This window comes from Dipodomys ordii, unplaced genomic scaffold, assembly GCF_000151885.1.
Source record: "Dipodomys ordii isolate 6190 unplaced genomic scaffold, Dord_2.0 Scaffold26, whole genome shotgun sequence".
Classification (NCBI taxonomy): domain Eukaryota; kingdom Metazoa; phylum Chordata; class Mammalia; order Rodentia; family Heteromyidae; genus Dipodomys; species Dipodomys ordii.
The window spans coordinates 14,681,912-14,698,042 of NW_012267242.1; the positions used below are offsets into that span (position 1 = coordinate 14,681,912).

Sequence of the window (16,131 nt, forward strand, 5' to 3'; positions counted from 1 at the left end):
GACAGCGCTCCGCTCGCGGCCCGGCCGCAGGCCGCGCGCCTCAGCTGGAGCAGACCAGGCAGCAGGCAGCAAGCTATGCCCACGGCATGGCCCGGCGCTCCAGCCCCATGGCGCTGCTCCTCAGCGTTGGCCTCCTCTGTCTCTGTTCAGGTAAGAACAGACCGGCCAGCTTCTACCCCAATCCATGGCCCAAGACGCCGAGCTTTGTCTCGCCCTCACCCTCGCGCGGATGGAAGGGCTTCCCTAGAGTGTCCAGAGCCTGCCTAGGGGGGCTAGGGGGTACTAGGGGAGAGACCTCGGGGACTGCAAGGAGTATTTGGGAGACTTATCAGCCAGGTGCACCTACCAGAAAGAGGAAATGATATGAGGAACAGATGGAAACCTGGACCAGTGGCCGCGGGGAGGGTGTGGGTGCCGAGGGGACGGAGCTGGTGGCGGGTCTCTCAGGTTTCTGGGATGGCAGGGGGCTACGGAGGCTGAGATGTCATTTGACTTTTTATAAAACTATCTCGAGTTCTCTTTGCTTCAACAGCTCTCCCGTAACTCTACCTCATTTCCCACTCCCCGCATTGGCTCCTCATGTGGGTCACCCCACAGGGGCTGGCAGGAAGGAGACAGAGCTGACTTGTAGGATGGGACAGGAAATTTGGAAGCAACAAAACCGCCAGGCTAAGGATTAGAAAGGCTCTCTCTGAGGGCTGGGGGTGGGTGTTTGAGCAGAGTTTCAGCAGGGGATAAAGGGAGTGAGCTTTCCACACCCACATGCTACTTCATGGAGGGTAGGCTCCAGCATCTATGGAGTTCAGGGACCCACAGGCAGCCCTCTTACCCAACTCAGTGTCTGTGAAAGAAAGGGGGTGGTCACATCTAGTCATCAGTGGAGATACATAGTGTTATTTTACACACATAAACCAACACAGATTAGGAGAAAGGGTATGTGACAGGGCACATACTTGTTTCCCTTTTTATTACTCTCTGAACCTCCTGTGAGTTGTATTTTCTGGGGAAGCCACAGAGACAAAAACCTCAAGCCTCTTGAAATCATCTTCAGAGGACCTGTGGGGAAGCAGGTCTGCATTAATCCTTGAAAAGTGGCTTCTAAATCTGGGGCATCTCTAAGGGGCTGTCTGGACTCCTTGGTCAGTGGTCTCAGAGAGGGGCTTCTCTATGAGGGGCTTAATCTTGGGCCTCCATGGGATAACCCAAGCATTTTGAAGTATCCTTAGGAAGGGGACAGTAGGAAGCTATTGTCACCCTCCCCCATTAGGCCTAATTGTCCCACTTGCCTAGGGATAGGCTGGATCTTTTTTTTTTTTTTGGTCAGCTGTAGGACTTTAACTCAGGTCTTGGGTGCTGTGCCTGAGCTCTTTTTACTCAAGGCTAATGTTCTACCACTTTGAACCACAGTGCTACTTCTGGTTTTCTGGTGGCTCATTGGAGAAAAGAGTCTCAGAAGGACTTTCTTTCCAGGGGGCTGGTTTGAACTGTGATTCTCAGATCTCTGACTCCTGAGTAGCTAGGATTATAGGCATGAGCCAGCAGTGCCTGACTAGTGAACCCTCTTGTATATTCACTTCTTTCCCCTGCTTTGTCCAGGGGTGTGGGGTACTGATACAGAGGAGCGGCTGGTGGAACACCTCCTGGATCCCGCTCGCTACAACAAACTTATTCGTCCAGCTACCAATGGCTCTGAGCTGGTGACGGTGCAGCTCATGGTATCCCTGGCCCAGCTCATCAGTGTGGTAAGTTGCACACTCCACCCAACTACTGAAACCAGCCCAGCCAGAATGGTTTGTCTTTACTCTTCAGTGTTCCTGGAGTAGGAGGGGCCCTGAGGGGTGGCAGCACATTTGGAGGCTGCTGTGGGCAGGACTTTTCAGCAGCTTCTTTATTTCCTCACAGCATGAGCGGGAGCAGATCATGACTACCAATGTCTGGCTGACCCAGGTTAGTTCTCTTCTCATCCCACCTCTTCTTTTCTCTTCTTTTGTCCCATCTTCTTCTTCCTTTCTTCTCTTCCCTCTCTTCCTTCTCCTCTTCCTTGTGGGTATGTCCTTCTCTCTGTTTCATTTTCCCCAAAAGGAGCAGAAACATTTAGACTCTGGAGTCCTAAATAATTGGATTTGAATCTTGGTTGGTTCTAAGGGTCAAACAAGTCACACTTGTTGGGCAGAGGAAAAGAGACTGGTTTTTAGAAGCTTCCTCAAGCCAGTCTATAATTTTTTTGTGCCTTTTCTTGACGTTGGGCCCCTCCTGGGGACAGAGGTTGGTGCTGCCTCCCTCTTTCCCTTTCCCAGGAATGGGAGGATTATCGCCTCACCTGGAAGCCCGAGGAGTTTGACAATATGAAGAAAGTTCGGCTTCCTTCCAAACACATCTGGCTCCCAGACGTGGTCCTGTACAACAAGTAGGTGACTCTTGGGAAGGTTGGGGGAGACTCAGGAGAGGAAGTCATGGGGGGAGTAAGAGAAATTCATTTGTGCTGTGAGATGGAAGGGACTTCTCATGGGAAGGTTTGCAGATAGGCACTGTCCAGACTAAGGGTGGGGGTTAGCGCTGGAAATCATTTGGTATATAACAGGATAGACACGTGTGCTTTTGGTGAGCTGCCCCAAGAATGTTATAAACATCCAAAGGACCCTTTGCAGAAAAAAGGGTCCCTGTCTCTGATCTAGACACCCAAACCCAGACCAGTGAGATATAATATATATACATATATATTATATGCACATATATATGTGCATAGTCAATGGACTAGGACCTTGACCAGCTCACTTAGGATTTTCCACTATTAGCAGTTGAAGTGGGGATGTTAAAGATTGACAGCCCCTAGTGTTCAAATGGATTCAAGGCTGGGGATTTCTGGAAGCTTGGGAAGATCGTGGAAACATAAGTCTTAGTTTCTCCTCTAGATTCAAATCTTTTCTCCTGAAACAGTCCCTTCCACCTCTAAAGTACCTTCCTCAACTGATAGGACCATACCCTATATACTACTTGCCTTTTCCCCTCTCCATGACTTTAGGGCTTATCACTCTGGCTTCTGCAACTTCTCCACTGTCATGAGGATCAGTCAGCCTACATAACGTGGGACAAGCAGCAGATGGAACCCCTTCTCCATCTACCTTTTCTTTCTTTCTTTTTTTTGGGGGGGTCCGATCGTGGGGCCTGAACTCTGGGCCTGGGTGTTGTCCCTCAGCTCTTCAGCTCAAGGCTATGGCACTACCACTTGAGCCATAGTACCACTTCCAGCTTTTTTTCCCTGCTTATGTGGTGCTGAGGAATCGAACTCAGGGCCTCATGCATGCAAGGCAAGCACTCTACCACTGAGCCACCTTCCCAGCCCCCCGTCTACCTTTTCCTATCTCTGAAGGGGGGCATCACAGGTCTCCTATCCAGGACACCAGTTCTTACTACCAGCCCACCCATATCCTCTTTTTGCTCTACTTCTTGGTACTTCAGGATGGCATGTTTCAGATCTGGGTTCTCCTCCTCATATCTGCCTCTGGCTTTCCTCTCCCATGCAGGCCTAGGCTGATAGGTAGGGCTAGAGGAATGCTCAGATGAGGAATGCTGACTGTATCCATTTCTTGGCAGTGCTGATGGCATGTACGAGGTGTCCTTCTATTCCAACGCTGTGGTCTCTTATGACGGCAGCATCTTCTGGCTGCCACCAGCCATCTACAAGAGTGCATGCAAGATTGAAGTCAAGCACTTCCCCTTTGACCAGCAGAACTGCACCATGAAGTTCCGCTCGTGGACCTATGACCGCACTGAGATCGACCTGGTGCTCAAGAGTGATGTGGCCAGCCTGGATGACTTCACACCCAGTGGGGAATGGGACATCGTGGCGCTGCCGGGCCGGCGCAACGAGAACCCCGATGACTCCACTTATGTGGACATCACATATGACTTCATCATTCGCCGCAAGCCACTCTTCTACACCATCAACCTCATCATCCCCTGCGTGCTCATCACTTCCCTGGCCATCCTTGTCTTCTATCTGCCGTCAGACTGTGGCGAGAAGATGACCCTGTGCATCTCCGTGCTGCTGGCACTCACCGTCTTCCTCCTGCTCATTTCCAAGATTGTGCCTCCCACTTCCCTGGATGTGCCGCTGGTGGGCAAGTACCTCATGTTCACCATGGTGCTTGTCACCTTCTCCATTGTCACCAGCGTGTGCGTGCTCAATGTGCACCATCGCTCACCCACCACACACACCATGGCACCCTGGGTCAAGGTGGTCTTCTTGGAGAAGCTGCCCACACTGCTCTTCATGCAGCAGCCGCGCCATCACTGCGCCCGCCAGCGCCTGCGCCTGCGGCGACGCCAGCGCGAGCGCGAGGGGGCCGGTGCCCTCTTTTTCCGTGATGCCCCGGGCGCAGACTCCTGCACCTGCTTTGTCAATCGTGCATCTGTCCAGGGTTTGGCTGGGGCCTTTGGAGCCAAGCTGGAGCCGGAACCTGGGGCTGGTCCTGGGCACTCTGCTGGGCCATGTGGCTGCGGCCTCCGGGAGGCAGTGGATGGAGTGCGCTTCATCGCAGATCACATGCGGAGTGAGGATGACGACCAGAGTGTGAGTACAGCCCAGCTACACCAGGCACGAGATATTTATGAGGGTTCAGAGAGCAGGGACTTTTTATCTGAAAAGCAAGGCATTGCTTCCATGTGTGAAGAGCACAGGATGGAGGAAAAGTGTGGCTCTGGTGCACACGTGCACACTTGCACGTGTGTGTGTGTGTGTGTAAGAGGGAGTTTGGTTTTGAGGTGTGTGTGTGTGTGTGTGTGTGTGTGTGTGTGTGTGTGTGTGTGTGTGTGTCTACTTAGGCTTGAATCTAGGGCCTCATACTCTTGCCTAGCTTTCTCACCCAAGGCTGGGTGAGCCACAGCTCTACTTCCTACTTTTTCTGATTTACTGCAGATAAAAGTCTTATAGACTGTTCTGCCCAGGCTGGCTTCAACTGTGATCCTCAGATCTCAGCCTCCTGTGTAGCTAGGACACAGGCATGAGCCACTAGTGCTCAGCTTGGCCTGTGTTCTTGATTGGTGTATTGGAGAAGAGTCAGTACAAGATGACCTTGCGGCTTCCTGAGGACCAGTGCCCAAGACTAAATGACTCTCAGCTGAGGCATCATTAGTGTCCTGAGGATGTCCTGGAAAGGGAAGAGGCCCTTCTGGGTTTGCAGCTGGCCTGTGGCTGTCACCCAGAGTCCCTCCCCACAGCTTGCATTACCACATTCAAGTTGTTAATCTGCAGCTCTTAGCACAAACTGAAAGTCCTTTGTGGGGCACACAGGGGACAAAATTGAGGACAGTTGGGATGAGGAGGAGGGGAGGGTTAAAAGGTTCCATGAATCTCCCAGCAGAGTCTCAAATCAATATCCCTTTTCTCTCTTCTGGGTCCTGGGGAACCATCTGGTAAAATATTTATGGAGATGAGGCCAGTGGAAGGGAGGGTTCACCCCACCCTCTTTCAGCACGCACAGCTTTGGCTTTTTTTTCCTGCAGTGTTCCCAGAGGAGATTCCTAGCGACTGAGTCAGGAGTTAGGGGGAGGTATGAGGGGTTAGCATCCCTCCACTTTGGTTAGCATCTGGCCAGCTCTGAGGTAAGTCTGGGGTACCTGTCTGGTTCTTGGCCAAGGCTCAGCTGTTGCCATGGTGACTGGCTAGGTTTCCTCAGGGACTCTGCCATTCCTGTTAGGGGATGAGGTAGGGCAGGCACTCAGGTTTGTGTTGGGGGAGGGTGGTTTCAGAGGTCTGTTAGCCTGAATGGCAGGAAATTAGGTTGGAGAAAAAGCTTGGGCCAGAGAGCATCTTACAGTTTGAATGTCAAAATAGTGGGGAGGCTGACATTGGAGGAGATGGGGTGGGAGCCCCAGAGCCAGCTAAGGCCACAGGGGAGATGCTGAAGTACAGGGCTCAGCTGCAGCAGCTGCAGTGTGGGCCTCTGTCCCTCCCACTGAAGTCCACTTATGTCTTGTGTATTTGCCAATCCAGGTGCTGAGGACACACTGACCTATTTGGATGCCTCACAGGCACATAGATCTCAACCTGTCCCGAGCTACTGCTTGATCTACATTCTCACCAACTCTCTCCCAGCTTTTCCCATCCTTTGTTAAATGTCATCACCATCCACCCAGTGTTTCAGACCAAAAACCTAGAATAATCCTTGACCTCTCTCTTTCTCTGTTCCCCATCTGTCAAGTCAACAGAAGTCCTTTCCTGTTGAGCACCTCCTCCAAAATAATTTTCAGCTTTCCTCACCACCTCCATACTAATACCCAGGCTGTAAGCTGCCAGTAGCTCTTGCCTGGACCCAGAAAGAATTTCCTAATAGCCTGGCTGATGTAGCTCCTGGGTTCTTGCATATAAATCAACTGTGTTTCCCTTAGCTTGTGCCATTTCTCCCTTGCTCAGGGCATTGGCTAATTGCCTTAACCATCTTTAAGCAAGGCAAGGCTTTTCACATCCGAGAACCTTTACACATAGAGATCTTTCTGCCTAAAATTCCGGTCTTTATTTATTTATTTTTTTTGGTTGGTCATGGGGCCTGAACTCTGGGCCTGGGTGCTGTCCTTGAGCTTTTCAGCTCAGGGCTAGTGCTCTACCACTTGAGCCAAAGCACCACTTCCAGCTTTTTCTGCTTATGTCGTGATGAGGAATTGAACCCAGGGCCTCATGCATGCAAAGTAACACTCTACCATTGAGCCACCTTCCCAGCCCACCTGTCTCTATTTTCACTTAAAAATATTACCACTATTACAATATTTTTTTTTTGCTCTGTGACTTTAGAGTAAGCTGCAGGCACTGTAATTCTTTACCCCCAAATATTTGTGTTTCTCCTAAGAACAGGGCTTATTTCTTGTATAATAGAGGCTGGGGATGTAGCAGAGTGGTCAAGCCAGGTGTTCAGCATATGGAAGATCCTGCATTTGATTCCCTGCACCAAAAACAACCAAACAAAACAACAACAAAAATCCCAAGTTAATGATCAAAGTCAGAAATTAATTACTTTTATAAAATCCATGTTCCAAATTTCCTGATTGTTCTAGTAATATCTTCAGTAGGATCACCACCTCCTACAAGCCCTCAAATAACATTTAGTTGTCATAGTTCTTTAGTTTCCTTCAACCTGAAATTATTCTTCACTCTGATCTCTCATGGCTTAAACATTTTCAAAGGTCCCAGGCCAGATGGATGTTTTTTCTTCAACATATTTCTGAGACATCAGGTTCTCTGATATAGCTTAAATGCCATCTCCTCAAAAAAGGCTTTCTCAGGTTATCTTCTGAATTATATCCCTCTCCATTCTATCTCTCTCTCTCTCTCTCTCTCTCTCTCTCCCTCTCTCTGTCACCTTTGTTACCCACATGGCATACCATTTAAAAATTCTTCTGTTTCTGTCTCCTTCAGACAATACACCACAGGGTACATTTGTCTTGCTCACTTGTATCTCTAATGCCTAACATGATGCCAGGTATGCAGGAGACATAATTGTGACCTGAATGGGTGATTATTCAGCTGCTGGCTAGTGATGGCCTCTTCACCTGGCCTAAGGCCCAGACTCAGGCTGCAGCCGAGCAGCTGTGAGGAGAAGCTGTCCCTTCATGTGAGCCCATGGCTCTGTGACTTTCAAATGCCTGAGAGTATTATCTTTGCAACTGACTTGTTCACAGCTGAGCCCCAGCTCTCACTCTCTTAGGCCTCTGTGTGCTGTTAGATGAGGCTCTCCTGTAAACATCAGCACCCATTTCCTGGGTTGCAAAGATGAAACAGGCAGGGGCCCTGTGGTTTAGAAGAGTGAAGTTTGGTAGACATACGCATTGACACAGTATAGTACAGCATAAATATGGTGATGGAGATATGGAAGGGAACCCAGAGAGGACCATGTTTCATTCTCATTGGGGGACTTGTTTGAAGCCTTCATAGAGAGGGTGATACTTGATTTGGGTTTTGGAGGATATTTAAGAGTTTACCAGGTAGAGAAGAAGTTAGGATTTTCAGACACAAAGTCAATCAAAAGGCACAGAGACCTGAGAGAGCACACTGGGGTTTGGTAAATCGGGATTATGTAGTGGGAGAGGGTAAGAGATAGTCTATTTGTCACAGTAGGTTTTGATTCCAAACCTAGAAGTTTAGATGGGCTTTAAAGGCAGGTGGAATATGGGGGCTTTTTATGTGGATGAGGTCAGAGCTATGAAAGGTACATAGGAATCAGTGAAAAGAGGAGTGGGACATATGGGACCTGCTGTACCCATTCCACTCCCAGCCCATCCCATGTCATGTGACTGATACCTGGGTCTCCTCCATCCAGGTGAGGGAAGACTGGAAGTACGTTGCCATGGTGATTGACCGCCTCTTCCTCTGGATCTTTGTCTTTGTCTGTGTCTTTGGCACCATCGGCATGTTCCTGCAGCCTCTCTTTCAGAACTACACCACCACCACCTTCCTCCACTCGGACCACTCGGCTCCCAGCTCCAAGTGAGACCTTCTCAGCTCCATGGCCCTTCTCCCCTTGACCCTTGTTATTCAATAGTATAGGGTGGAAGATGGGACCAGTGAGCTCCTGAAAGAGAGCGCTGCCCCCACAGATCCATCCCTGCCTCCTCAGAGCCCCACCCACACCATCATCTATACAGCCAACCCAGCCTGGAGGATAGAGCAGCTATGTTGCATTGGGCTGTATGCTTCCTCTTGTATAACCCAGGCAGGCCATGGTGGAGAGGAAGGCTGAGAGGTGGAGGACAGTGATGTCAGAGCACCACCCTGAGAACAGTGCTAGGGAAGGGGCAAAGAAGGGGTCAGAATCATGTATGGCCTTCAAGTCACAGGAGAAGAGATGGATGGACAGTGCATCCTGGTCCCCCTTCCAGCAGACTGTTAGAGGCACCTAATTTGTTAGTCAGGAACTTAGACTCCATTCTGGCCTGGCTGACACCGTGGTGAGTCAGAAAGAGGAGCGGAAGGGAAAGGCCTAATGTGACCTGACACTGCAGCTGGGATGGGAGAACCCACAGTGTCAGAGGATCCTACAGTCAGACTCCTAGGGAGAGAGCTTCTAGCTTAGTTCCACAGCCCTTGCTTCTGAGAGCTCCAGAGCCCAGCCCTAGGTTCCCTTTTGTCTCATGAAGATTAATTATTTGCACCCCCTGGACTTCATCATCTTCCTTTATTGCTTGGCCTCTGGGATGGGTATTAAGGGAGCTTCTGAGTTCTGGATCTTTTAGGGCCCTGCTTGTAGCCAGGGGTCTGTATACTTGAACTGGGTGAGAAGTGAAAGTTCACAGTATTTGGAGCTTGAAGGAGCATTTGTAGCCATGGATTGCAATAGGAGCCATGTTACAGATGAAGAAACAGACTCAGAAGGTGAGACAAGCCGGTGGATCTGACCCTTCCTCCTCACTCTGAGGCCCATGTTGAACTGATGGATTCCTTGAAGGAGGTAAACTAAAGACACTAGCTTTCATCTGAGCCAGCCTTTCTGACCCTGCATCAGAGTTGGGCTGGGCAGGAGACCTGGCTGTGGAGGCCAGAGGAACAGGGAGCAACTGGCCGAGTTGGGCCATATCAGCACTGTGCCTGCTCCCACTCACGTACTGCTGGTTTTATCCTTCTACTACTAGCTCCTCTGTGTCTTCCTCATAACCAGGCCTAAGCAGGTTAAGCAGAACTTCAGAAGTCTAGGTCTGGGCTGCAGGTTGCTCCCCAGGTGGCATAGATTCAACTCATTGTCTTGTGGGTTCCTGGAGGCTGCATCCTGACACTGCTCCCAGGGGCCAGCCAGAGGCCGCCTGGCTACTAGTCCAGAAAATGGTCTTACTAAGCAATCTCTTGTTTCTGCCCTCGCCACATGACTGGCTCTGATTTGTGATCCTAGCCTAAGATCAGTGCTGGGACAGCAGATAGCAGGTCATGGAGGGGTTAGGTTACTAAATATACCCAAGGGATCTGGACTGCTAGGCCATTCTGTGCTCTGGAACCCAGGTGGGACTGCTGCTTCTCCAGGCACAGTGGAGTGGGAGGCCTTGCTGGTGGGTAAGTAGTGGGGGGAGGGGAGAAACAGCACAAGCAAAGGGACCAGGATCTCTGAGGCGAAGTTACCACCCCAGCTCCGTCATTACTCTGAGCAGGTTTTCTAGGCCTAAGCCTCCTTGCCTCATGAGGGGAAGAGTTGTGTTCTCTTTGTAGTGTTGCTGTGAGGATGGAGGATGCTTTTGAAAAGAACATCAGTGTATCTGGCACAGAGTAGATACTTCATGGGTGTGGGATCTGAGAGGCCCTTCCAGAGCCTGTGGGATGGGGTCACATGACTGGCATGCTAGCTTTCCTCCTGAACCCACACATCACCTATCTCTTCCTTGAGCAGATCAAGTTTCTCCCAACAGGGCCTGGACCTAAGGGAGCTGGGGGAACAGGGGAGCAGGAGACATGCAGCTGGGGAGAATACTGTGGGGAGTCTAAAGGCTACCTGTTGGAGCATCCTCAGCCAAACTTTACTTCATTCCTGGGTAGAGCTTTTGTCCTGTCCCTGCTCAGTTTCCCTCAATACAGGTAGGTGTGTGCTGAGGGATCCAGGGTGATCTAGTCTGGCCATGGAAGGGTATCACTGAGACCCAAGGCTAGCAGCTACCAAGATATCTCCCAGTATATCACATACTTGTCAGGACAGGCTTGTTGGCATCTCTTCTTGGTGGCAGAGGAGATTCATTCCCTCTTCTAGAACAGAAAATTGAGCATTGCCATTTATTTATTATTAACTTATTTATTGTCCCAGTCCTGGGGCTTGAACTCAGGGCTTGAATGCTGTCCCTGAGCTTTTTTGCTCAAGACTAGTGCTCTCTTGAGACACAACTCCATTTCCAGCTTTGTATATATGTGTGTGTGTGTGTGTGTGGTTGATTGGGGATAAGTCTCATGGATGTTCCTTCCCAGGCTAGCTTTGAACTATGATCCTCAAATCTTAGCCTCCTGAGTAGCTGAGATTACAGGCATGAGCCACCAGCACCCAGCAAGAATTGCCTATAGTTTTGCCTGTACTCACCTCAAACTCACAGTCCTGGGAGAAAATTCTGAAATCCAGAGCAGGAACTAGAAAGGAACTGTCCCTCTGAATGATAACAAGTTAGCTTGAGGCCCTCCAGGGCCTGGGCTCCCAGTGGTCACACCAGCTTCTGCTGCAGTGGTACTTTTTTTTTTTTAATTACATTCCACTTGGTCTGACATCCAATGTAGTCACCAGAGGGTGCTAGAAGGATTAGAGAGCAGCCGAAGCCCTCTCTACTTAACATAGCAAGTAATGAGGCCCAAAGGTTACTTGCTGACTCATAGAGACACTCACCTCTGAACTTGCTGCTGGCATATGTACAAGGAATGGCAGGGGGCTGGAACTGCAGTGGTTGATGTCAGAAAGAACCACTGGGCAGTATCATTACCTCCACTTGGGTTCAGCCCTTTGGGGCCCATGCCCTTTGAAGGAGAGAAGGGTGGAGGAAGGGCTGTACCCTGTGGCAAGGACAACAAGGCTAAGGCATTGGGAAGCTTTGGAGAAGCATAGCCCCTGCCACTTTTGCATCCTCTGGTCTTCTCTTGGTGATGTCAGGGAGGCCTCCTTTCCATGGTGGGGCTGTCTCTAGAGAGAATTAGGGGCTGGGTTCAGAGCTGGGCAAGGCCTTGAAAAGGTCTGAGGAGGGGTAGAAAGAGAATAGCAACCTGAACTAGGTTGTGGGAGCAGTGAGGAAAGGAGCTGGGGATTCTTGTTAGACATGGCAAGGCCATAGTGATGGAAGCCATTTTTTCATGGTTTGACAGTACATATAGGCTGTGTGCTTGAGCTGACAGTGCGGTAGGAGAAAGACAGCTTCCTGGTAGCGAGGGCTGCGATCCTGAACAGCTGGTACCATGTTACTGAAAACACAAAAGCAGACAGGATTCAGGCAGCCTCCCAGGTGGTGTGTTGTACAAGGAAGATTATCTGCAAAGGAAAGGCAAGACCATTTCCTTCTAAAGAAATAGGCTCTGGCCCATTTTTGGTCTCTTCAAATCTCATTGTACAGAAGAGAAAGGAGGCTCTGACAGGCTGACAGCTGGCAGCACGCTCTCCCGATGTGGCAGAGGCCTGTTCCTCAGTTCTCACTGTGGTCTTTGGAGCGAAAGAGCTCCCAGGGAGGGGAAAAAAGGATATTTAGAGATTTGTCTGAATTGCTCCCCAAGCCAGAATGATAGTTCACTTGTCACCCTCTGCTTCTAGGTAGAAATGGGCTGGTGTCATAGCTTCACTCACAACCTAGCCTCCCATCACCAACCCTGACCAATCAGAACAAGCACCACCTCCTAATAGTTACCCCAATAGGCCTAAGAGGTCAGTGTGATAGTCACAGGGTTCTTCAGGGACTGTAGCCTTAGGAATCAGTAGGACAACTTACCCCCACCCCACTACCCTCCCTACACTGTCCTTGGTCTCCCTTGTCTCCACTGGTCTAGTCTCCCCCAAGCTGGACTCATTAGGAAACTTGAGATTCTCTTAAAGAAAGTCATTTCCAAAGACTTCTTGTCACTGTTTTATTTGGCAGGTGGGGCAGAACCCTCAGGGGTTAGGGTTGGCAAATATAGGGAAAAGGGGAGAATGTTGGAGAGAGTAGACCTATGAAAGGTTAAAGGCATTATGCAAATCCAAAGAAAACTGAGTTAAATCATTGTGACTTGTCATTTCACACATTCACTTATCAGATGCAAAAGAAATGGCCAAATGGCTAGACTTGGGGTAGACAGAGCCCAGGGGGCATGAAGAGGACCTTCTGCAAAGCACCAGGCAGAGGGAAGACCAGCCTCCTGAGGCTGGCCTGCTCTCACGCCCTGTGCTCTGGGAATAGAAGGTATCAGTCAGCTAGGAGGTTAGATATGCTCCTGGAACAATGGTTTGATTTGCGCCCAAATCTGGGAAACAATATGAAATTCTGGGCTCCTGATGAAATGCATCTGAGATGATGAACTGAAGAAAATCCGGTCCTGCCCCAGTCAGTTCAGAGGTGGAGGTGGCTGGGCTTAGGCTTTAAGGAAACTATTTTTTTAAATACTTTTGTTGGGGACCTAATTCCACTTATGCCTATTAACACATGCTTTACTGATGAGCCACATACTAGCTTCCCCAAACCATCCCTTTTCTAAAAGGCCTGGATACATTTCCCTCCAGGTAGAACAAGATATGTGTGAGGACAGTGGCACTCAAGTTTTTTGGGATATCACAGAAGAGTTAAATTATCCTAAATGGCCTTTAAGTTAAAAACCATTCGGTTCGCTGAACCCTCTATTTCAGACAGGGAGGAACACGTCATTCTGGTTCTCATGTCATGTTCCAATGTGGTTGGCTCTTCTGGCCTTGGTTCTATTTGTATAAAGATAAGCAAAAAGAAAAAAAAAGATAAGAATTTCATTGTGCCTGGCATTGGTGGGTCACACCTGTAGTCCTACTTAGGAGGCTGAGATCTGAGGACTGCATTTGGAAGCCCAGGCAGGAAAGTCTGTAAGACTCTTATGTCCAATTAATTACCTAAAACAAACAATCCAAATTGCAACTATGGCTAGTCACACACTAGCCTTCAGCAAAAGAGCTCAGGGACAGCACTGAGTTCAAACCCCATGACCGACAAAAAAAAAAAAAAAAAAGCTTTCATTGTAACTTAGCTAGCTTCATCATCCTTTATCAACCTCTGGTATATTACTGTTAAAAGGTAGTCTTCTAGAAATTCTGGAGTAAGTTACAACGTGGAAAGTGATGAAGTTCTTTCAAATTCAAGAAGGAGAGATTTTGGATGTCATGAATAGAAGTAGAAAGAAAATAATCTCTTAAAATGCACCTAGGCCTGTCCTGGGCCAGCCACAACTCTTCTCCAAACATACACCTTCCTGCAGGCAAAGTGGGATAGAAAACACTCCTTAGGGAGACTGAGAGTTGTTTGATTTGTGTTAGTCTCAAGGGAAGTTTCCCTCCCCTCTTCTGGGCCTTGAAATTCTGGCCATCAAGTCCATTTGGCGGTGGGCTGTGATGAGAGGAAGGTATGGAGCAGGTAGAGTGCCTGATGTGTCCACCCAGCATCAAACCTACCTACCCCAGGAGTCTCTTTGAAGTGGTTCCTTCCACAGGCTGCGGGGTGATCCTCTCCTCAGCTTCAGTGTCAGATGCCACTGGTGCTGTTACCAGAAACCCCAAGACTACAGGTTCCTCTCTGTCCACCTTCACCTCCTCAAGAAACGGAGACTTGAAACTTTCTGACAGTTCTGGTTTTCACTCTTTATTTATTAGGAATGTATATTGTTATTCATTAGGGACACAAAAAGCATAATTGTAAAACTGGACTGCAGCCATCATAGCACCAAGGCTATGCTTGGGCTCTTCCCCACTCTGCTCTTGGAGTCAGACTCCAAAGCCAACAGAGTCCTTTCAACTCGAGTAAAGGAAATAGCTTCAAGCACTGACAATTTGCACACATGATTATTCAAAGACCACACAATAGCCACAGTTCAGACAAATAAACTACAAAAATCATTTTAAGAAAGCAGGAGGTGCTTTGCTTATTGACAAAGATTGGACAAGAAAGTGGAGAACACTGGGCTGAAGCTGTGCCTCTTGGTCCTGCGTGACTCAGAGGGGCAAGGGAATGCAGTAGGATGGGGACTGACACGGCTCGTTTCCAGCAGGCGTGTGGAGTGCAGGGATGCCTCGCTGTCTTCCTTCAGCAGAAACCAAATATTGCCCGTTTGCTAGCTAAGGTCCTGGGGTCAAGTGAGGGCTCTGATCTTAGAGCCCTGTGTTCCTTGCTAATGAAGAGGCAGCTGAGGCAGCTCTGCCTGAGATTCTAATGCCCAAGAGGGACCGGAGGACCAAACATCCCGAGGAATCAGGTGATACCATGCAGCCTGAAGAACCCAGGGAATGCACTCCTTTCCCATAGTTGGGGACCCCAAGATTTCTCTGCCTCAGAGGCAGGTGCCAGAACTGATTTACTGGGCCATCAGCTCCTATACCAAGTGTGGCAGCATTCATGAAGTCTGGGAGCAGTCTCTCTCTACCCCAGAGACAGGCACCATTTCCCTACCTGTTCCTTGGGGACACCAATTCCACTGGTGTTCCTCAAAGACATCCCTGGTGTATTTAAAAAACACGCATTCTTATCTTGGTCAATTTTTGGTCTTAGGTACAGAGGGCATAGTAGTAGCCAGAAGAATAAAAGTGCAAATGTGGCTCTATCTACTTTGAAGAGGTGGGTAGAGGGAGGGTAATTATCAGCAGGTCAGGGCGAGGGGAGCCCGGACAGCCTTTTTCAGATGAAGACACATCATCCAAAGGAAAGAGAGGCTCAAGTCCTGGAAGAAGCAGAGCCTTGTTTGTCCTCTTGAGCATATCCGGCTGACTTAGCCACAGGGCAGGTTCCACACAGGCCAAAGGTTCAGACAGCAGAACAGACAAGGGAGTCCACCACAGACTGTGAGGACCACCTGCTCTTTGACCTAACTATTGTCTTCTTGTATGTCGACCCTGTCAAGACTCCCTAATAGGCAGAAAGGCTTTAGACCTGTGCCCTGCCAATGATCCAGCTACTAAAGCCATTTGGCAATATGAAAGCACTTGCATGAATTTCCAATCTGTGCCATCACAGTTAAAAATCAACTTCTCTGGCATTAAAAAACAAAAAACTAAAACAACTTCTAATTTACAGAAAGCTTAGTCAACTTCCCTTGTTATCAATGCCATGAGAAATATACTGGGTGGAGCAGTGATAGGACCCAACATGATCTTTTTGCCTTTATTCTCACTAAGCTCTCACTGAGCAGAGATGACTCTTCTGCTAGGCTATGTCTTGGACTTTTCCCACCATCAGCTGGCTAAGCTCTCTGGCCCTACTCCTTATACAAGGCAGGGTAAACTCCTAGGAATGCTTTCAATGGAAGGGCAGATGGGAGCTTGGCCATATGCCAAGGAATGTCTGCCTCCTGCATGGGGAAGCCTCAGCTACTGCTTGGGCAACTTCCCCAGTCCGTTCTGGCTGGTTCTCAACCCCTGCTGTCTGGAGAAGGGCGGTGCCTCCCCACCAGCAGCTCTCCTGGAGCTGGCTGCCATGCAAGACCCCACACCAGTT

The 16,131-nt window shown here is 49.3% G+C and overlaps 1 protein-coding gene across 2 annotated transcripts; it reads left to right on the forward strand.

Moving 5' to 3' along the window:
- The first annotated feature begins 6 nt into the window (after window positions 1–6).
- Window positions 7–9,099, forward strand: Chrnb2 (cholinergic receptor, nicotinic, beta 2 (neuronal)). Of its 2 annotated transcripts, none has more exons than XM_013015217.1 (6): window positions 7–150; window positions 1,597–1,742; window positions 1,903–1,947; window positions 2,298–2,407; window positions 3,595–4,577; window positions 8,313–9,099. In XM_013015217.1, the coding sequence occupies exons 1-6, from the start codon at window positions 87–89 to the stop codon at window positions 8,348–8,350; spliced, it is 1,386 nt and encodes a 461-aa protein (XP_012870671.1). In that variant the 5' UTR covers window positions 7–86; the 3' UTR covers window positions 8,351–9,099. The 2 variants fall into 2 exon arrangements, with proteins under 2 accessions (XP_012870671.1, XP_012870670.1); XM_013015216.1 differs by having other exon boundaries at window positions 66–150; window positions 3,595–4,573.
- The last annotated feature ends 7,032 nt before the right edge of the window (window positions 9,100–16,131 follow it).

What these genes read in the sequence shown, in the direction of transcription:
- Chrnb2 (XM_013015216.1), top strand. Translation starts at nt 87, where the DNA reads ATGGCCCGGCGCTCCAGCCCCATGGCGCTGCTCCTCAGCGTTGGCCTC. An exon ending in CCAATGTCTGGCTGACCCAG is followed by an intron (nt 1,948 to 2,297) that starts GTTAGTTCTCTT and finishes TCCCTTTCCCAG; the next exon opens with GAATGGGAGGATTATCGCCT. An exon ending in GACGTGGTCCTGTACAACAA is followed by an intron (nt 2,408 to 3,594) that starts GTAGGTGACTCT and finishes ATTTCTTGGCAG; the next exon opens with TGCTGATGGCATGTACGAGG.